Below are 21,361 nucleotides of genomic sequence, written 5' to 3' on the forward strand. Positions count from 1 at the left end.
TCCGCGCCGCTCCCGGCGCCCGGCCTACCTCCACGACACACCCGCTGCCGCGCCCCGGGGCCCGAACGCCCGGCGTGACCGGGTGAGCGGCGAGCAACGGGCCTCGGGCTCGCCGGCGCCGCAGCAGACAGACGGTGTGTCCCCGAGAGACAGCGCGTCCACCGACCGTACCGGCAGAGGCGGAGGGAAAGAGGTTTCTGTTCTGTTGCCCACACTAAGGAGGTTGTGGAAAACACTGCAGAATTGTACGTACTTTCCACTCAAAAGCAGTGAAATGAAACTTGAAAAAGGGATGCTGCTGCCGTCAGACCGAGAACAGCCAATGGCACATTATTGCAGGAGACAAAACCCAGCTACGTCGGGAGTCGCCTGATGCCTCGGAAGCCAGAGGCAGTCACAGAATCACAGCATGGGTTGGGCTGGGAGGGATCCTTCCCTCTGCCGTGGGCAGGGACCCTGCCACCAGACCAGGGCGTTCAGAGCCCCGTCCAGCCCGGCCTCGAACACTGCCAGGGAGGCAGCAGCCAGTCGTTTGCACACTGGAAACTTCCTATGACGGTTACTTTTAATGATAAGTACGCTGCTCACTGATGCTGTATACACAGAGCCATAGAATGCTTTGGGTTGGAAGGGACCTTTAAAGGCCATCTAGTCCAACCCCCCTGCAGCGAGCAGGGACATCTTCAGCTCCATCAGGTTGCTCAGAGCCCTGTCCAGCCTGGCCTTGAATGTTTCCAGTGATGGAGCATCAACCACCTCTCTGGGCAACCTGTGCCAGGGTTTCACGAAGAGACACCCCTTGACCTGAACACCTTCTGTGTGGCTTATCTTACCAGTACAGTACTTCAGCAGCACTTGGGGGAACAGGGTGCTACAGTGCTATTTTATAAGCAGTAGCAACAAAATGTTTTTCAGAAGGCACTTAATTAAGAGGCTAGGACCCCCCATAGATAGTAACTGTACACACATGTGGAACAACTTCCATGGTTGTCAGGCAGGTTGTCAGAAATCTTCTTGCATAGAGCCTGCTGCACTGACTGGGTGGGCTGGAAACACTGGCTGTACGTGGCCTGTTTGGTATCAGAGCATCAGGCTGTGTGTTAACTCTCACTGTAAAAATACTGGAGAAGATCAATTCATCAAGACTATTTGATCATGGGTAGGCGATCACGCCTGGTGAAAAGGAGCATGCGGCTGAAGCCGACAGATCCAATTTAGCTCCTAAATCAGGAATTACAAGATTCTTCTAGCTCCACAAGTCAGAAATAGTCTGGATGTTGCTGAACAGGGGATTTTTAAAATTTCTTTTCTTCAAAAAAATCTCTCCTTTTCCCCTGCTTCATTACGTTGTTTTTAATATGTTACTTATAGCCACTGTTTACTTCACTATTGTCAATACCTATGTCAATTTAGAGACCATACAAAAAATCATTATGTCAAAAATAAGCCTGATTGCACAGAGCCTATAGTCACAGACAGACATGTTAGCTTCTGGGACTGTGCTGAGACTAAACCGGAGAGTAATCCTCCAGTGTAAAATCTGAGGAGTGCCAATACAACAATTTTAAATGTATGAAAGAATATACGTATCCTTTTGCTGAACAGTAGCAGAATTGGGAATGTTGCAGACCTGATTGCTGTTTGGGGAAGATTTGGGTTACATGAAGTCACTTATCTACTCAATGTAGTTTCTTTACTCATGAAAAGTACCTCAGAGAGAAGGCAGAACTGGAAGTTATTGATAGATGCTGGACAATTTCATGTTAGGAATAAGAAGCTACTTTTAATAGGAGTAGTGCCTGTGCCCCTAGGGAAGCAGAGACCTCCTTTGGAAGATGCACTTGTACAGCTCACCCGTTTCTGGGACCAACGCAGGTGTGATATTCCACAGTCCACGACATACGGCTTGGACTAGACGGTCCCCTATGAGTGCATTTAGTACCGGATTCTTTGGGTGTGGTTTCTGCTGGGTAATTTTAACACCGCCTCCCGGGAATTTCAGCCAGGATGTTCAGCAGATCACATCTAGTCTGCAACTCCTCCACAACGTACCGTAACAACAGGGATTACTGGGCAGCCAGGCCCTGAAGTCTCATTTTTGTGAGGAGACAAGTGGCGCTCAGGGAGAGCCTGGGAAAGGCTGAGGAAAGAACCAGCCCGAACACTCACTACAGCCTGTGGAGACTTTAGACACCCTGTCTTCTTACAGTGAATGCAAACTCAGTAGGGCTGCAGTTATACAGCACTTTATACAGTTAAAGTACTAGTTCTTTATAGCTGTCAATGCCGCGTGGAACCGCTGTCACTCAGCTAGACGCTGACATAATCCTGAGAGCCAGACAGAAAACCCAGAGTTGATGTTTGCATGGTTGCCTCCATGGTCCTTACGGCATTTCAGCCATTTTGAACATGAAAGAAAAATACTCTTCAGGATCACAGCCTCTGCCTGGTTTTCTGTTGTGCTGAGCAGCAGACAGCTGGTGTCCTGTTTAGATAATAAATGCAACCCATGGATGTGGTACAATCTGGATTTTGTCTGATTTCCACCTGTCATGAGGGCAGGCAGCATCTGCCACCTTTGCAGTTACCATATTAGTTTTGGGTAAACAAGGCATTTGTTTATCAGTGTGACACAGTCACCAGATGGAGCTGTACCCTATAGCATTACAAGAATTCGGTTTAAAGGTTTTTTTTAAAACACATCTCTTATTTGACACCTCTATTATTAGTATTTATTGGTCATCTGATGATACCATCTTCCTTTTCAAAATTTAGCCTGACTTTAAGAACCTCAAGTCCCACTTGTCATCAATCACTTGTCATCAAATCCTACTTGTCATCTGGAGGAAAATGCATAAATTATCAAATCTGTGGCTCCAAGACTCCACGTCTGAATTTACGCTGCACATGGGGAACACAGAGGTGAAAACGGGGTAGAACGCACAACCTCCAGCACCGTGGTCACGAGCTCCTCCTGCTCAGATGAAGGGAAAATCTCTCAATATCTGGAGATGTCCGGTGACACCAGCTGAGCCATCCTCTTCTAGCCAATAGAAAGCAGCAAGAGGAACATCTAAAAGCACATAGTTTGCCTTAATTTTAAAAGGAAAGAGATGCATAGAGTGTAAATGGATAGAATGAGGCTTTGTCAACAATCTGTAGCACAGGACAGAAGTCAGAAAGCCTCAGCTCTCTCCTCTCATTCTTGCTTTTCATGATAATGCTCCTAGAAAGAGCTCCAGTTCTGCAGCGAGGGGCCTGCACAGCATTCGGGTGCAGGCACCTCCCAGCTCAGAAGGGCAGAACTGCGCTGGGGATTGCAGCCGCGAGGAGCGAGCTGCGTATCGGGCACTCGGGATATCGCCTTTGCCACGGAGTATTTATTTCAGTGAATGCGCATACGGAGCACGTGGGCAATTAAGAAATGTGGGAGCATTCCTGCTGCAAGGAGAAGGTTGCGTGTAAGGTCGTGCCTATGGAAATATTTATTCCTGCCCAAGGGTGTTCGCAACATAGTCCCTGGAGTCTCGGTAGGGAGCTCCCCCTCCCTGGCAGCAGTCAGTCAAACCCCAAAACAAGCTGTCCTTCGGTCACATTGCAAAGCCTGCTGAAGGCCGAGGGCAAGGGCAGTCAGCTTTGAAGGGCAGCTTCAGCACAGCTCCCAGCAAGCCCTCGGGGAGATGCAGGCTGTAATGCCCGGTGACCACTGTGAGCAGGGTAAATCGATATGGATTTTCCTTTCAGCATTTACTGCCTGGTTTCTGGCGGAAGCCCAGCCTCTGCGATCGCGTCGTCTGCCCATCTGCTCCTTCCTTTCCTCTCTCTGGAAGTCACTCACCAATTTCAACCAACTGTCAGAGAGACGTAGAGATTTCGAAGGTGACTGCCATCCCTTAAATTGAGTAACGAGAGGGCCAAACGAAAGGAAGTGCGGCCATGTAAAAGAGAGGTAGATGCCAGCCCTGCCACCACCCGTTTAGCAGCAGCCAGCTGCCCGCCAGGTACGCGCTGACCCACCACCAACACACACAGCTCCACAGAATGCAAATACGTGTGTGTGGGCGGAAAGGCTTCGCTACATTCCTTGCTCAAACCCCAAGCGGTTCATTTCTCTTCTGAACTTCCGAATCGTGTGATTCTGACCAAAAGCTGGAGCAGATAACAACTCCGAGCAGAGCCCAGAGAAAACAACAGCCCGATGGTGACGCTGTTCTGGGTTTAAGCAGTAATGTCAAGCCCAGCATCGTATTTTTAAATAGGAACCTGCTTAACCCTGCAGTTCGACGTTTGGAGGCGTAACTCCCGCGCTGGCTGCGCTCTTCCCAAACCACTGATTTCTGCTAACCGCACCGGGGTCCCCGGCGAAGCCACCCCACCTTCAGCTTCTAGGCCCAGCGCCCCGGGCCGACCCTCCCCCTCGCCCAGGCCGCCCGCTGTCCCCGGAGCAGCCCTCCCAGAGCAGCCCTCCCGCCGGCGGCCCCCGGAATGGCCCGGCCGCCTGCGCCCAGGCAGCGGCGGACCCACCCCGGTAGCCGCGGGGGCGGGGGGACAGGGCCGGGACGCCCCCCGCCCCCGCTGTCCCTGCTCCTCCCGGCCGACAGGGGGCGGCGCGCCACTTCCCGCGCGGGTTACTGCGCATGCGCGAGACGCCAGCGCCTGGGCGGGGGAGTGCTGCGGCGCATGCGCGGCCGCACCCTGCGCATGCGCGCAGCACGCTGGCCGAGGCGCCGAGGGGAGGCGGCGGTGGTCGTGCCGGTAGCCATGAGCGGGTTCGGGGCTGTGGCGCCGCTTTCGGGCTCCTCGGCTGCAGCGAGGGCCCGGAACGGCAGCAGCGACAGCCTGGAGAAGATCGACATGTCGCTGGGTGAGGAGAGCACCTCGGGCCCGCCGCTGCGGGGGAGAGGGTGGAGGGGCGCGGGCTGAACCAAGCGCTAGGGCCGGGGGGGGCGGAACGAACCAACGGGCTTTGCCGGGCACAGGCGTGGGCGGAGCCAACGCGGGGCGTGGGGAGGCAGCCTGCGCCAAGTCGGGGGGGGAGGGGGGGGTGCAGGACCCTACCACAGCCAGAGCACGGCGGGGGGCGGAACGCGAGGCTGGCTCGGGGGTCTGTGGGGACGGGAGGCGACGCCCGGCTGTGTCCCCGGGGGCAGCGGGGCTCCCGGGGGTCTGGGCCCGGGGGAGTGCTGTCGCTGGCTAGCGAGGAGCCGGGTTCGGCGGGGTGGGTCCCTGTGGTTCCATGTGGGTGTCCGGAGCAGGCCGAAGACCGGGACGCTGCCTGCGTTTGGCACCGGTCAGGCCCGCGGTGCCCGGGCCGTTTGCTGGGTGGCCCTCGGGGAGCGTCCCGTAATTGCAGGGGTGGTTAGGCTGCTGCTCAGCTGGCCTGGCCTTTTTGCTTTTGCTCCTCAGGTTTACAAGTCGGTAATGACAAGTTTCCTTTGTAACCCCTCAGCAGTGCTTTACCTGTCAGAGCAAACGCGATGTTGTCTCTACCACGTCTCTTTCCTGTGCCAGGCTACCCCTTTCTCCCCTGACCTCCCGCTCGTTGTGTGTGTCAGGAGGTTGCACGGCCTCCTTACAGACCTGCAGAGCTGTGGCTCTCCAGTGTGTCTGAGAAACTGACATCCCCGCTGTACCTGTTTCAAAGAGGTGTCTCAGAGTAGTTCTGGTCCTATGCACTGAGTCCCCTTAACAGTTGAGAACACATTTAGTGCATTCCTGGAGTGCCTCTTCCAGTTTCATTTTATTAGGAAAAAATCGGGTTTTGTACACTCCAGGAGTACTCCATGACACTGCTGGACTGTAGTGGGTAGGTGCTATCAGGAGTCTTGCTTTGAAAAGCAGGGTCATGGTGTGAACTAGAATGTTAACGGTAGACTCGGCCTTTGTGGACCACCTTAAAATAAGAGGATTTGTACAATTCTTTTTCTTCTGTAAGTAATCCAGTGGAGTTCTTTGTTTTGGCAATGGAGATAACTTGTGACATGACATTTAGAGTTCGTCTGAATATGGAGTAGCATTCATATAAATCTATATTTACTTATAATATAGCACACTGAATCTTTGTTTCCAAGGTTACCAAGATTAACAGAGTTAATGATTTGTGTTTTTTAATGTTTCTTGGCCAGGTTAACATTTTGGTTAGCCACTGCTACGTGTCCTGGACATTGACTCATAGCAGATTGCAAAGGACTGTTGCGGTGTCATGGTGACGTCTTGTTTAAGAAGCTGTTGTGAGTGGGTGTGTCGCTTACCTTGTTTAGGTGCGAGGGTAACTTGCATGAGAACAGTGTGATCCACGGCTACTGTCCCCAAGTCGAAGCTGTGTGGTCTGATGTAAACAAAGATAAGATGCAATCCCACATCTATCATGATACCAAAAAAATTGACACAATGTTAATCTAAGAAATCTTAAGATCTAGATCTTAACATTGAGTATTTTTTCATGTGGTAGTAAAGATTAAACCTATTTTTGTTGCTAGTGTGTTACGTGTAACTCGTCTGAAGCTAAGCTTTCAGTTTGATAGTGTTCCCAGATTGTTGTGCTGCTCTGGCTGTAGGTTTGATCTCTGATCTCAGGCAAGACAGCAGAATGCTTCAGCATTCAGAATGCCTCAGCTAACAAATGCATAAAGTCCCAGACATCCTACATTTTTGCAAATAAGAGAATAGCTGAAACTTTTGCTCTTCTCTTTAAAAACTTGTAACCCTGTGTGTAGCAGCAGCAAAGTTGGAAAAATGGGATTTAAGATGGAGCAGATGAACTGTGAAGCAAGAATCTGTGCTTTCTGCACGTGGTGGTTTTGTATCACAGGTAGATAGGAATGGCAGCAGCCGTTACACAGAATTACATACTCTACTGTAACAGTTTTGGAAGCTTCAGGTTTTGTTTGAACATCACTTTATTAGTGGTGCTACATTCAAATAATGCTCCTGGTTTGAGTATTACTGTTGACAGTGATTATTTATGCTATTTTGGAGCTGTAAATAATTATGCAGTGCCTTTGGTTTCCTTTGTTGTATAAAAAGTATGGTTTGGGAATCCTTGCTCCAGGGCTGATCCCTTTGGTAAAGAAGTTTCTATAGAAATCAAACTCTAAGTGACCTGTTTCAATATTCCTTATCCTAATAGATTTTTTTCTGAATATTCAATCATTTTGGCAGCAAAGCAAGCTGATTTTCTCTTAGTTTTACCTCATCAGGATATAAAACATTGGATAGTAATGTTGTGATTTTTTTTGTTTTCTTTACGCTGTTTGCTCTGTTCTGCCCTGTCCAAGTCCGTTTGAACTCTGTTCAACACAGTAACCCTGTTCCCATCTCTCTCTGGCTCATAACAGAATGTCCACATGTTTGTGGTACCTCCATGTTGAAACAGAACATGTTTATCAGTTGTGCTCTCATGATCTAGATGCAATGAACATAATTTGACATTCTCCTTTATGGTGTTTTTGTAAACAAGCTAACAGTCAAATAAAAGCATGCCACATCTGTTGCTTTATGCTTATCTCCTGAGCTAGCCACCAGATCAGTGAAGGAAATGAAGCTGGTGTGGCATGGTTTGCACTTGACAGATCTGCTGTTCACTTTTCATCAGTTTATTGTCTTAGACATACTTTTAAATCAGTGAATAATTTGTTTAACATTGTTTCTCTGGATAGTAGATGAGGTGATTACTTTGGATTGCATATACCTGGGGAGAGGAGCCTCGCTTGCTTTTTTCCCATAATCTCAACCTCTGACCATATGAAGATAACTGATAAGCTGAGTTCTCTCTGTGTAATTTTTCTTAAGTAATTTAGTATGGAAGAACTAAGGCTTGAATTGACATTTTGTCTGGAATCTGCAAAGTCTGGGGGCGAGGTGGGATTACGTTTTCTTTAGTGGCACACAGAAACTAATGGAGTCATTCAATTTAAAATTTAATGTTGGGCTGAATGCCATGATCTTTCAAGTCTCTTGGATGTTCTGGATGTATGCAACTGCTTCTCTTTTGCTAGAGCATTATATTATAAAGTACTTCATAAGACTAACAGGGGTTGGATGTTTTAAGGCAATAGTATTTCTGGAACCTTAACTTGTTTGTGCTGGCTTTGCAAGATTAACTGGTCTGTTTCCTATGATTTCAAGCTGCAAGGGTTTTTTTCTTCAGAACTAGAATATGTCTGCAGTATGTCAAATTTTTCTTTTTCTTCTTACAGATGATATTATTAAACTGAACAAGAAAGAAGAGAGAAAGCAATATTCCCCCAAAATGAAGAGGGGTCTTCATCAGAATCGAACTCGACAGTTCATGACACCAGGCTCCAAGTGGGGAATCCAACAGCAGAAAGGTGTGTATGTCAAACAGAATGTGGATTACGCAATTTTTTATTTTTTTTTTTAGCTGAAATGTAACCTGATGAAAATGTGTGGATTGACATGATCAGTTCAGGCATCTTTAAAAGACACACAAATGTCTTTGAACAAATGTATTTTGAAAGTTCTTTAAATGTCTTTTGAATCGAAGTGTATGCAGTTTTGACTATAATTCAGTTCTTTGTGATGCATTTGTCTTTGGTTTTGTTTCTGGTTCAGTGTGAGAAAGCCATTGACGTGTTAGGTCAGCAGGGAGCTTAGGTGCTTGATGGACTCTGTTTCACTCAAGGGAAGATTGGCTTTTTTTCTGATTTTAAAAAGCTATTTTAGTGTTGGAAGTTGTGTTGATACTTTGTTCCTTCTCAGAGATGGATAGAAAGAGTGCTTATGCCAAAGCCTGTATATTAGGGAATGTGGAGGCCTTGCCAGAGCTCAGAGCTTTGTGCAAAAGAGTCAGCATATTTATATTTTTTAGGTAAAATTCTCTTAGTAGGCCTCCCCAAAATAGCTGTTACTGCAGACTGTAATGCTGCCTCTGGGATATGTAAATGGATAGTGCAGAGTGTCCAAGTTGGCTTTTGTTGTTAAGACCTTGGGATACAAAGGAAGCACAATGTCAGCCTTCTTAAGTCAATGTTTTTACAGTGGAATAGACAAGTGGGGAAAAAAAATCATATAGGCATGGAGTGAAGAGAGGAAAAATGCACAATAACAGTTTTACTGTAGATTACCTGAGTAACTGTCAGAGGTTTTTTAAATAAACGATAGTCTAAAATGATTCCTAAGTTTTAGTCCATTACATGGCCAGCACCTGCTTGAAGTATAGACTGGTTTTGCTTGTGTTCAATTTTGAAAATTTAACTTTTTAGCACTGGATTATCAAAATACGGAAAATAATCAGAAAGTTTACCACCTCAGTCCAAGCTAATGAAGTGTTCAAGTTAATACATGCAATTTCTTGTTTAGTAGCATTTATTTAACACAAATACACAGCTCTTGTAGTTTAACCCGGCAGCCGGCAACTATGCAGTAGACAGCTGCTCACTCGCCCTTCCCCCTGTGGGTTGGGGAGGAGAAATGGACAAATGGGGAAACTCGCATTAAATGGGCTTTATCTCAACCTACGACAACAAAGTAAATACTACTAAGAGTAGTAATTATCGTAACAATGATCATAATGAATATGGAAAACAAACTATATACAATGCAGTTTTTCTCACCACCTGACAACTGATTTCCAGCCCGAAAAAAGTTCAAACTCCCAGTCAACAGAGGATTCAGACTCCTGGGGGGAAGCCGATAGCCTCCTGCCCCCCACCAACCCCCATTCATAAACTGAGCATGATGTTAATGGTATGGAATATTTCCACTGGCCAGCTTGGCTGTCTAGCTGGCTGTGCTCCCTCCCAGCTCCTCCACACCTGAAATGTGAGAATATGAGAAACTGGAAAAAGTCCTTGATTTATAGCAACAACTGAAAACATCAGTGTTACCAACATTCTTCTCCTACTAAATCCAAAACATAGCAGCTACTGGGAGGAAAATTAACTCTATCCCAGCCAAATACTGGTGTATTTACAGTGATCACCACTTTATCTTTGTCATTGCTTTTGTCATTTATTGTAGCAGCAGTTCGTAGTTAGCGTTTTAGACACAGGTGACTTTAGGCATCAATGGGATGTCATGTTTGCTTTTTGTACAGGCCAACATGGCAGTCTTGCTTCATTTGGGCATCTTTAGTAAACTGGTGACAGCGGAAGAAAATATTTTACATCAGCCAGCCCAAGTATAAGAATATTTGTGTAGGTGAAAGAATAAGTGAATTGAAGTTGTAGATTATCAAACATGTAGGCTTCTATTTATGACCACAGTTGTCAAATGGCAGTTTATGATCCAAAGGGCACAAAAGCAAGTATTAGAATTTGGAATTTTAGGAGGAACTTAAGCTGCTAATATAAGACTCTAAATACAACTGTCTTGGCAGTTACCTTTCTCTCTGGGAACCTTCCCTCCTTGCCTGCCCTTGTTCTAGGATAAAGCAAACATTTTTTCTGCATAATTGCCAGATTCATGACATGTTGCGATGTTGTGAATAGCTTTAACTGCTCCCTCCTGTACAGCTCCACACATTTTCTACCATTGAAAGCAAACCTCTTTCATAGTGTTTTTTGAGCAGAAGGTATCATTCAAGAGTTCTTCTGAGCATTGTAGTTATTAGTAACTTACGAGTGATAGATTTATTGCTGCTCTGTTGCCATTGAAGTCACTCTGATAAGTAGCAAATCCTCTGTTGTTTGTGGACAGCTACAGAAACCACAAATGGTCAACAGCATTCAATTCCTTGTGGTTTTAGAAGTGGCTGCCAAACTCTCTGGAAAGAAGCGAGGAACTTGAGCTGGACTCTTTTCAGAGAGAAGAACATTGTTCGTTTAAATAAAAGTTGTCCTTGGTGATACACGGAATGCAACTGCACAAAACCCTGTGCAGGCTGAGCTAACTTTGAGGCTGTCATTTATTTGAGCAGAAGTTGGTCCAGAGAGCTCGCGAGGTCTCTTGCAGCCTAAGTAACCCTGTTTCTCAGCTTTTCTCTTTGAAAAGAGCAGCATTGCTAACTGTCCACAAAATGTGGGTACGTAGCAGTTTCTCTATGGCAAATTTGTCTAAGCTGGTTTCTGATCGATGGCCTGCCTGATGTGATGGCTCCTGTCTCCTGAAGAAGCACAGATTTATTATTGATGCTGTGAAGTCTGATACATAAAAACTAGATGTGTCTGTTGCTGTAGAGCCGACTTCTTAGTCTTAAATTTATCTTGCCGTCTGAGGTTCTAGAGGGGATTGATGCTTAGGGATAAAACTGAAACATGGTCTGTATTCATAGCGTGAAGCTAAATGGCTCCAGACAGGGTTAACCAAGCCCCTGTAACTGGAGATTTGAAATGTTTATACTACAGACCTCAGACTTACAAGCGTTCTACATGCAAAGGCTGCTTTCAATTCTTAGTTTTGTCCAGACTGCCATGCAGACTTCTAATTGAAAACACTTTAAATGTGATGTAATTCATACACTGTTTAATATGGTTTTGTGGGCCAGCGGCTATGTTCTTTTTTCGGAAGTCATGTCTTGGTAACCACTGATCTAAATAAATAGGCTTTGAAGTTGCTTTTTTTTTTTCTTTAAATTAAACTGGTAGTTTAAAGTTTGCTGAATGGGTGGGTGTTGGGGTCGATGTAGTTTGAGAGTTAGCATGACTAGGCCGCTTAAGCAAAACAGTTAGCATAGCATAGGCTGCTGGAAAGGACAGCTAAGAATAGCAATTGAGAAAGTTCTGAGAGTGTACATGATGTGGGTTAGCAAAAACAAGATGTGTTCAAGGACGTGCAGGCGGTCTGTTGCTATTGGTGTTAGTGCGTAGTTGCCAATTATAAGGGAATGTGGGGCTTGTGAACGGTGTGTGATGTATGTCTGTAGCCTATCCGATGTAAGTGTAATCGTGTGTACAGATATGGCAAATGTATATAACCGCAGAAGCGGGGGAATAAAAGTATCTGACTGTGTATCTTAGCAATGGGTGTGAGAGTCGTTCCTGTCCTTTCACGGATGCTGAGACCCGGCAGGTGGGGTGCTGGGTTTTTTTTTGTTTTGGGGTTTTTTTATTATTCAGCACTTGATGAAGTTCCATTTCAGTGTATTTTGGTAGTTTTCTGTGCCAGAATGACTTGAAGTTGTCTCTGTAGACATGTCAAATAACAAATTTTCAACATAAATTAATACAATGAGCTAGAGCAAAACTGTAATTTATATGAGAAGCTGCTTATTGTTGTGCTAGGGATTGGGCGAGACCTGCTAAAATAACTGAATGACCAAATTGTCTTCAAGTGTAGCGATAGCTTCTACTCTAAGGCTCGAAGTGTGCAGACAGATAACTTGTGTTGCCTGCATAGCATAAGCTTTTTCTTTCAATAAGAATTGTTGCTCTCTTCATGCTTATTGCAGGTTATGGTAAAAATCGTTTGGGACGCAGAAAGAGGATAGCAGGGAAGAAGCGTTCTTATGGAGTTATAACTGGCTTGGCAGCCAAGAAAGCAATGGGTTCACGCAAAGGAATTAGTCCTCTGAACAGACAGCCACTTAGCGAGAAGGTAATTAATACAATTCTGGTGGTTCATGTGAAAACGGATTAAAAAATTAAACACAATGGCTTCAGAACAGTGCTACTGAAATATAAAATGCAGATGTCTGGTACAGCCTTCTATTAAATTGGGAATGGGTAAGCTAAGTTCTTGCTTATTTTGAGGAAGGTGGTTAATGACCAGGTTTGAAAGGGTTTTTTAACACTTAACTGGGTTGCAAGTCATGGAAATCGAAGTACAGAAGTATATTCTGTGCAAGTACGGAGGTAGTTACTGTATTTTCATAAGAAAAGGTCACTTATTAGGATTTCTTGTCTTCGCATTGCTTTGTTACAAACCAATGATTCAGCTGACATGCTGGGGTTAAGCATGAGCCTGTTACAAAAATGGAAGTTTTTGCAAAATACTTAACTCCATCAGCAGGCTGCCTCTTCTGCGCTCCTCCAGTGCATTGTTGCCTGCTCCACCTCATTCAGTACCGTAAAATGGGGATTGCTTTTGGATTTGTGAAGAAAAGATATGTGGAGCATGTATTTTGTCAATTTAGGGAGATACAGTCATCAGAAAGTAACTCCTAAGCTCTGCTTTTTTTTTTTTCCTGGCAATGAGGGAAATTACAGAATTCATGAGTGTAGAAGGTATTTTCAAATTATACAAGTCTGAAAGGTCAGCAGAGCCGTACATATTCTATATGCCGTTTGTAAATGGAAATTGAAGGAAAATTGTTTGTGTGTATACAGTGTACATATATGCTATATATTTACTGTTTTTTAAGAACGCACAGCGGAATTACCCAGTTTTGAAAAAGAAAGCAAACCTGCAGAGGCAATCTGAAATGCAGAGAAAACAAGCTCCAGCCCTTAGGAGGCCTGCCCTGCTAAACAGAAGGTAAAATACCATGTCTGCTTGCTGAACTCTTCTTGACAACCTTCTGTAGTGAGTCTTGTTTGACAGGGCTGAGTCCAAGAGAAGATGGTAGGTACCAGCAGTAGTACTATGGTCAAGACTGCTATGTGCATGAAGTTCTACAACTCTGGAAGCCAAGAGTGGGGAAAAAAGTAACCTCGATACAAAGCCAGATATACAAAGCCACTCTATCTGAGCCCCTGGTATGCTGCCTTCCTTTAAATCATAGGCAGCCTGTATGGAAATGGCCAGCGTGGATTTCAGTGGCTTTGAAGTGACAGCTATGGTTTAGTGACTGAACATTCTAAAGAAAATGCCTTTGTGGAAGCTGGTGCCATCTTCAGTTTCATGGAAGCTATTGCATGTTCTGTTTGTGCTGGAATTAACGTGTCTGTTACGAACTGTGCCTTAACTGGTTTCCATGGTGAAAATTTTCACTATGTGACTATTATGGAAACTGTAAACAAACTTTCTTTATACATACCAAGACTGCTTCTTTTTTTTTCATCTGATCAGCAGTGCTTAAGGTGCTGGAGGATACTGAGCAAAGTAAAAAACATAGTTAATAACCACACTGTCCTGTGACAGGAGTGCAAGGCTTCTATGTAACAGAAGTGATTGCTCCACTTATGATTAATGTGTGTTGTAGATGAGAAGCTTATTGCAACTAAAATGTTGAGCCTCAAAGAAGCAGCATTGCAGATGTTGTTATGGATGTATTGGCAGTTTCCTGACTTTCATAGTAGTCTCTCTAAGATGTTACCTGTGGAGCCTTTAATAACTATAGTTTAATACATACTACAGGAATAACATGCCATCCACTTTTGCCAGAATTGGAAACAAACTAAATCAGCAGAAAGACACTCGTCAAGCAACTTTCCTGTTTAGAAGGGGCCTGAAGGTAATAAAAATTACTGAAAACAACAAAACTGTGCCACAGGTTCTAAGCTAACCTATAATACTGACATGAACAAATTGACTTTTAATATGAGATCTGAGTAGAAGCTTGAAGTAGACTGGGAAATAGGTATGGGTTCTTCTAGCAAAATGTACTTGCCCTCATCAGTTTCTATAACCCATTGAGTCTTGGTTCCTGTTTCAGTGGACCTGGACTGTTCAGGGGGGCATGGAACTTGTCAAAGTGTTTGAGGGCAGTTTTTCTTTTTAAAAGTGAGTGTTAGAAAGCACTGTGCAGCTTTCAAAAGTTGCCTTTCGGTGCAGCATAGACCAGAAACATTTTTTAGAATGTGATTATGTTTGTTGGGGTATTGTGGGGGTTTGTAGTTATTTTGGGGTTATTTATTGTAGTTATCTAAGTTGCTATTTTAGTTACTTTAGGATTTTTTTATTTTTTTAGTCATTTTGATTAAGATCGAGAGAATAGAGAGTGTGCAGTGAATGACACTGGTGTTCTTGGTTTTCATTTGTGCCCTTATTCTACATCTGCCATTGTTGTGACTGTAAGTAGCTCCCATCTTCCATCTGCATGGATTGCAGAATACAGACGGGATCAGGAGGAAGAAAAACAAAACAAAAGTCCTTTTAAACAGGAGTGGGACTTAGTGGCATAATGGATATTATGTATGTTGATCAGATTGATCAGATTAGGAGCTAGCCAGGTTTTTCTTGCTGGCCTGATAACATTTTGGTGTATCTTGGTAAAGTGTATGTTTGCTGACATAGTCCTCAAAAATGTTTCCATCTCTTTATTGGTGAAGTTACTGTCATTGACAATTTTGTTTAAATCATTTTGTGTTCTTAAAATAATTTCTTCCCAATATCTTACAAAGTTATCTTTTAAGTCCTCTGAAAGCAGAATCATAGAATGGTAAGGATTGGAAGGGACCTTAAAGATCATCTGGTTCCAACCCTCCTGCCATGAGCAGGGACACCTTCCACTAGACCAGGCTGCTCAGAGCTCCGTCCAGCCTGGCCTTGGACACTGCCAGGGAGGGGGCAGCCACAGCTTCTCTGGGCAACCTGTTCCAGTGCCTCACCACGCTCATGGTGAAGAATTTCTTCCTAATATCTAATCTAAATCTTCCCTCTTTTAGTTTACAGCCATTCCCCCTTGTCCTATCACTACACACCCTTGTGAAAAGCCCCTCTCCATCCTTCCCGTAGGCCCCCTTCAGGTACTGGAAGGCTGCTCTAAGGTCACCCCAGAGCCTTCTCTTCTCCAGGGCAAACATCCGCAACTCTCTTAGCCTGTCCTTGTAGGAGAGGTACTCCAGCCCTCTGATCATCTTTGTGGCCCTCCTCTGGACCTGCTCCAACACATCCATGTCCTTCTTATGTTGTAGGCTCCAGAGCTGGATGCAGTACTTCAGGGTCTCATGAGAGTGGAGTAAAAGGGCAGAATCCCCTCCCTCGACCTGCTGGACACACTTCTCTTGATGCAGCCCAGGATACGGTTGGCTTTCTGGGCTGCAAGCGCACACTGCTGGCTCATGTTGAGCTTCTCATCCACCAGTACCCCCAAGTCCTTCTCTTCAGGGCTGCTCTTGAGCCACTCTCCGCCCAGCCTGTACTTGTGTTTGGGGTTGCCCTGACCCACGTGCAGGACCTTGCACTTGGCCTTGTTGAACTTCATGCGGTTCATGCAGGCCCACCTCTCCAGCCTGTCAAGGTCCCTCTGAATGGCATCTCTTCCCTCCAGCGTGTCAACCACGCCACACAGCTTCGTGTCATTGGCAAACTTGCGGAGGGTGTACTCAGTCCCACTGTCCATGTCGCTGACAAAGATATTAAACAGCATGAACCTGTTTGTGCAGTGTACAAACAGCTTTAAACTTCCATTCTTGAACTGCTGTTATTTCCAGCTGCTACAATGGGAATTGAAACAGTATTCAGATCGGTGTCTGTATTGATGTGTTTTCAGGTGCAGGCCCAAGTGCAGTCAGCAGATGATCTTGATAATCAGACAGTAAAGAGAACTCGTCAGTAAGTATTTAATTTTGAAAACTTCAGTTTGGTTACTCATTTTGATTCTCGTTTTAGTTCTGGCTTCCTGGCTATGATAATTGAATGGGTTTTTTTTTTTTCTTCTGTAGGCATATCAGCTGGGTGACAGTGATCTTCCCCCTATTCTCAGTTATTTCCTAAATTATCTTCTAATTTAACCAGGAGGAGTTTGTTTTCATAAGATGCTTGCAGGAATGAGGGGGAAGGTGGTAGCTTCAGAGGATCAGACTAATCTCCACCAGTCATGAATACTGCATAGACTAGAAGAAAAATGCAAATATCAATGTTCTCCTGAGCTCTTGATGTATTTCCATTTTATTTAATATACATGTAAGCCTCTGAAGCAGTTTGGAAATAAGCAAGGCAGGTCACAAGGTAGACACTTGGCTCTCCCCCCCATGTATTTTTCCCATATCATTCTGTGCCTGCTCTTTGCAGCTTGTTTGTTGGTAACACAACAGGCTCCATAAGCAGCGTATGCTACAGACCTGCAGTCTGTCACCTCTTTGATTTGCTGTGGGGACCGTTTTGGCCCTGTCTGTGGCAAGGAAATGGAATGTTTTTAAAAAGTGAACATTTCAGTCAGCGCTGTAGTTCTGGTACACCTTGCCAGCATATATCTAGTACTTGCCTGAATAGGTTTAGATAATGTAAAAGATACAAGAATCAATAGCCAAGCTTCTTGTAGAGTTTTTGACTGCATGTGGTCTTTGTACTGGCCTGTATTCTGAAAGCTTGTGCATTCTTTGCTAGCCAGTGTTTTGGACACACATTTAAAGATACCCTGACTGAAATTTCTGCAATGTTTTTCTAAATGATTTCTGTGTTTTCAAACTAGATGGCGAACTTCTACCACGAGTGGAGGGATTCTGACCGTATCTATTGACAACCCAGGAGCAATCATAACCCCAATGTGAGTTTTCAAAAAAGTTCTGAAATGTTCTCAGAATAACTGAAATTGCTGTTGTGTGCCATTTGGCAAGTTCCTTGCAGACAGTATTTCAGGTGACCTCAAGGTCACAGCTTCTTGTGAAGACTTTTAAATCTGGCCCCTTTCTGGGTGTTTCTGAGCTGTGATTGAATAATATCACAGCTAGATTTCACAAGGCATCTCGCAGTTAGGAGCTTGTATATGGAGTTGAAGAGTGGTGGGCTGGTAGATTTTCACCTTGTCTGCCTCTCCCAGATCAGACAGAATTGCAGCTCGTTTTGTCCCCTGTCTGAATGAAAATGAATGAGCTATTGAGTGATGGTAATAGTTCCTCTCTAATTCATAAAGATACTGCTAGAGTTGTGCTCAAAGAAAGCATTACTGTATTTGTCTTTGGGGAGTTGATGGTACTCTTGTTTCATGAGGTGTTTTATTTTAAACATCTTTTGAATAGCTTTTTTTTATTAGTAGCATTTTATGTGTAAGGAGGACTGTACCGATTTTTATTTTTTGTATTTATGGGAATAATTAACGGCAAATTATGGATTTGTCAGTAGGACTGAGACATAAAAGATAAGATTGCTGCCTGTCAGGACATTTGCTGTCTGATAACAATAACAAATGCTACCCTTTTATAGTTCTGCCTGACTTTTACCTTCTTGAATTTGTGCCCTCCAGCTATTCAGCCAGCCTGATCAAATGGCTTGATGAAAAATTCACATCGCTGTCAGCATTAAGGCTTTATTGCATAAAACACAAATTCACCATGCCCTTTGTAAAATTCTCCTTTCACAGTTCCCAGAAATTACGATTAAGTCGTACTCCTGTGCCACCCTTTCTGATGAAGAGGGACCAATCTGAAGAGAAGAAGATTCCTAAAGGGGTTCCGCTCCAGTTTGATATTAATAGTGTTGGGAAACAGGTAAATGCAGTTTCTTTCCGTAACTGTGGAAGAGTAGTTTCAAGACAGATAAAAGCTAGTGAGCCAGGCACTTTCCTCCTAGACTCACTAGTGACAGAAAAAGGGAACTAGTGACTACTTCTTGTTTCCACTTCCAGTTCTTCCACTAACTTGCTATGTAACTTCAAGCAAGTAACTAAACTCACTGTTCCTGTTCCTCTAGTTCATGTCTTGCATGACCACATGTTTTAAATGACATTTAAATTGTTGAATATTTCTAAAAGCCTTCTGGTGTTCCTGCTGTTCTTGAATCTGCAAGCGTGCATAATTCAGGGATGAGCTGCTTTCAGTTGTGTAACCTGCGTGGAATCCTGACAGCTGAATTTATAAGGCAACTTCTGCTATCCATCTAGGAAAAAAAAAATCAAATGTGATGACGTACAGGCTTGAAAGATGAGTGATTTTTCAAAAGTTTCATGACGACAGGTAATTTAGTGCTGGAATCTTAGTGCTGTCATTGAAGGAATTCTTACAGGGTGACAGAGTTAGGTGCTGTTCTTGTAATCAGCTCCTTACTGCCAGCTGTAGAAAACTACATGGGGTCAGGACATTGGTCTGGATTTGTTCCTTCTGTGAATAAGCAGTGTGTCAAAAATAGTCTACTACTATATTGTAAAATTAATTGAACTTTTGAACTAGACTCCAGCCTACTGCCTCAGCTGGGTGGACTGGAAAGCAACCTGCGTTAACACGGTTAAAGTTGCATAGAATCTGTGTGGGGAAACGAGTGTAGTGAAAGTTCCCTTTTTCCGTCTGTCTGCTCTCAGTTTAAGTTACAATATTTTGAGTAGACTTTCAGTCTTGACATTGTGTACCATGTGTTCTTAAGGAATTCTCTTGATGTATAGTCCAATCTGATTTTTAAATGGTGCAGGAAATGATGAAATTAAATTAAACGTCCTTTTTTTTTTTCTTTAATTCAAGTGAGGCAATTAAGAAGTCAAGTGATGATACAGAATGAGGAAAAAATTATTCTTGTCTCCATTACTTTGATTAAATTAACCTAACTTCTTTTAAGTTTATGGTTAAATGACTTTATTTTTCAGACAGGGATGACGCTGAATGAACGTTTTGGGATCCTGAAGGAACAAAGAACAGCGCTGTCTCAGCACAAAGGAAGCCGTTTCGTAACAGTGGGCTAGCCCGACAGATGGACTTGAGCACCGATCCCACCTACCTGAGAAACTGAGATAAAAGTGGGCAGAAGAACACAGCATACATCACTGAAATTCTCCAGACTTCTTGCTAAGATGATGGCAGAGCTATCTGTCTGTGTTACTTTTCCTTCCAGTGGTAAAAGACATGATGCCCTGAGGGGGGGAAAGTGGGGAAACTGATCCGCTGGAGTGGCACCGTCACCTGGTTGGAAAAGATTCTGTTGCCCAGCTGATGACAAACACTGATTTTGGTTCATCTTGCAACCAAAACACAAACACAAATTTTAAAAGTCTTTTTTTGTTTGTTTAGGAGTGCTCAATATCTGTTCTTTGACCGCTCTTTTATGGTAAAGATTATGTAAGTGTTTCATTACAAACCCCATTTTAGGACTTTTTTAGGGACTGCCTATGAACTTTCCTTTGGACTGCAGTTTGGCACAGAGCCTCAGTCCATGAATACTTTCATAGTGATGTAGCGGCATTTTTCATGGGAGTATTGGTTGTACTTCTTTGTGGTTTTAAAGTTCAATTTTTTTTTCTTTTCTTGAAAACTAAATGTTTTTCATCCTCACTTTCACAAATAAAGCTGTTAGCTGAGACCCAAAATATGTAATTGGGATGTAGACTATTCTACTCTTACCCTTAAAAGTGGTCCAGATCATATTGCAGGACTACTGCACAGGCAGTATGAGAATAATTTATATTACAAATAGCTCAAGTTCATCATTCTCCTCTGTAAATGGAGTATCTGTCCTGTTTTTTTCTTAAACTTTTGCTTTATTTCTTTTTGTAAGTTTTTTCATAAACTTAATGCAATAACTTCACATTTTTGAATAATTTAATAGAAATAAATACAACCGTTCTCACGGAAGTCAGTGGTATGGTAGAGTTCCTTACCCTCCTAGACACAGGATTCTCATCTTGTGTACCTTGCCCTGGAGGGTCTTCTCTGGCTCTTACAAATAGCTAGAGGCAAGCAATCTAATGGCACTTGTTTGTCTATACCAAAGAGAGGTGAGATGCGAAGCTGATCAGAACTGGTCAGACATCTTGAAATTGGCTGAAAATGGGGAACGTTTCTGGAGGAAAGCCCTCAGTTTGCCAGCACGTGTAAGGCGTTAAGCAGCAGCGTGTAGTCACTTGCTTTAAGCCTAGCTTTGTGCATCGGAATCTGTAGGGTAGTAAGAACTCAGGTGTCCTTAATGTGAATTTATATGATCCCTAAAACTGAGGCACCTCTTCAGAATTGCTTCCAGACCAGGAGCTGATGAGCTTACCACTGTTCTATAGCAATGAGATTTAGGTACAATCAGGTAAAAGAATGGTTGGCTTGCTGCATCCAGAAATGTTTATGGTGTTTGAAGTGGGTTTAATTCCTTTTATTGTTCTTGAAGAATTTACATTTGACTTCTTACAGAGTTGGTTTCCTTGCATTTTTATCTCAAATCCCAAGTTAACTAGCATTTACCAGGAACTTCAACATTGAAAAGCATTTGACAGTAGAAGGGCTTTTGTTTGTATAGCAGTTTTAAAGTCAGAGTGCATCCTTGATGCTATATAGTACTTAAACCCTTATTTTTAATGTTGAAAAAATATACCTTAGCAGAAGCAAACTAAATGTAATGGTGTTAAGTTGTTTTATTTCATTAATTACTAGTAGGATTGTTTTTTTTAAAAAAAAAGTCCCCTTGTTAGAATTTGAGTAGTTAAAAAGTGGTGTCAGTCATCCTGTTTCAGTGTATACATTTTCCATGTGCCAGGATGCAACAAAAAAATTCTTTTGCATCAACATAGATGCAAAACATTGATGCAGTGCATCAAAAAATGCTAGTTTATATTTAATGAGAAGATGATTTACACTGTACCTTTTGGTATTTTTTGGAAACGTTACTACATTTGATCTATTCTGAAGCTGGTTTTTTTTTTTCTTAATAAAATGTTGCAGGTTTATTACTG

The 21,361-nt window shown here is 43.6% G+C and overlaps 1 protein-coding gene across 1 annotated transcript; it reads left to right on the forward strand.

Moving 5' to 3' along the window:
• Positions 1-4,688: 4,688 nt before the first annotated feature.
• On the forward strand, positions 4,689-21,353 carry FYTTD1 (forty-two-three domain containing 1). Its single transcript, XM_075418124.1, has 9 exons — positions 4,689-4,864; positions 8,199-8,330; positions 12,350-12,495; positions 13,262-13,374; positions 14,197-14,293; positions 16,274-16,335; positions 17,195-17,269; positions 18,083-18,209; positions 19,295-21,353. The coding sequence occupies exons 1-9, from the start codon at positions 4,702-4,704 to the stop codon at positions 19,388-19,390; spliced, it is 1,011 nt and encodes a 336-aa protein (XP_075274239.1). The 5' UTR covers positions 4,689-4,701; the 3' UTR covers positions 19,391-21,353.
• Positions 21,354-21,361: the final 8 nt, after the last annotated feature.

The sequence above is a fragment of the Opisthocomus hoazin genome, chromosome 4 (assembly GCF_030867145.1).
Source record: "Opisthocomus hoazin isolate bOpiHoa1 chromosome 4, bOpiHoa1.hap1, whole genome shotgun sequence".
NCBI classification, from domain to species: domain Eukaryota; kingdom Metazoa; phylum Chordata; class Aves; order Opisthocomiformes; family Opisthocomidae; genus Opisthocomus; species Opisthocomus hoazin.

Excerpts from the sequence above, each read along its gene's own strand:
- FYTTD1 (XM_075418124.1), top strand. The coding sequence starts at position 4,702 with ATGCGCGCAGCACGCTGGCCGAGGCGCCGAGGGGAGGCGGCGGTGGTC. Across the intron at positions 8,331-12,349 it reads GGGAATCCAACAGCAGAAAG|GTTATGGTAAAAATCGTTTG; the intron begins GTGTGTATGTCA and ends TGCTTATTGCAG. Across the intron at positions 16,336-17,194 it reads ACAGTAAAGAGAACTCGTCA|ATGGCGAACTTCTACCACGA; the intron begins GTAAGTATTTAA and ends TTTTCAAACTAG.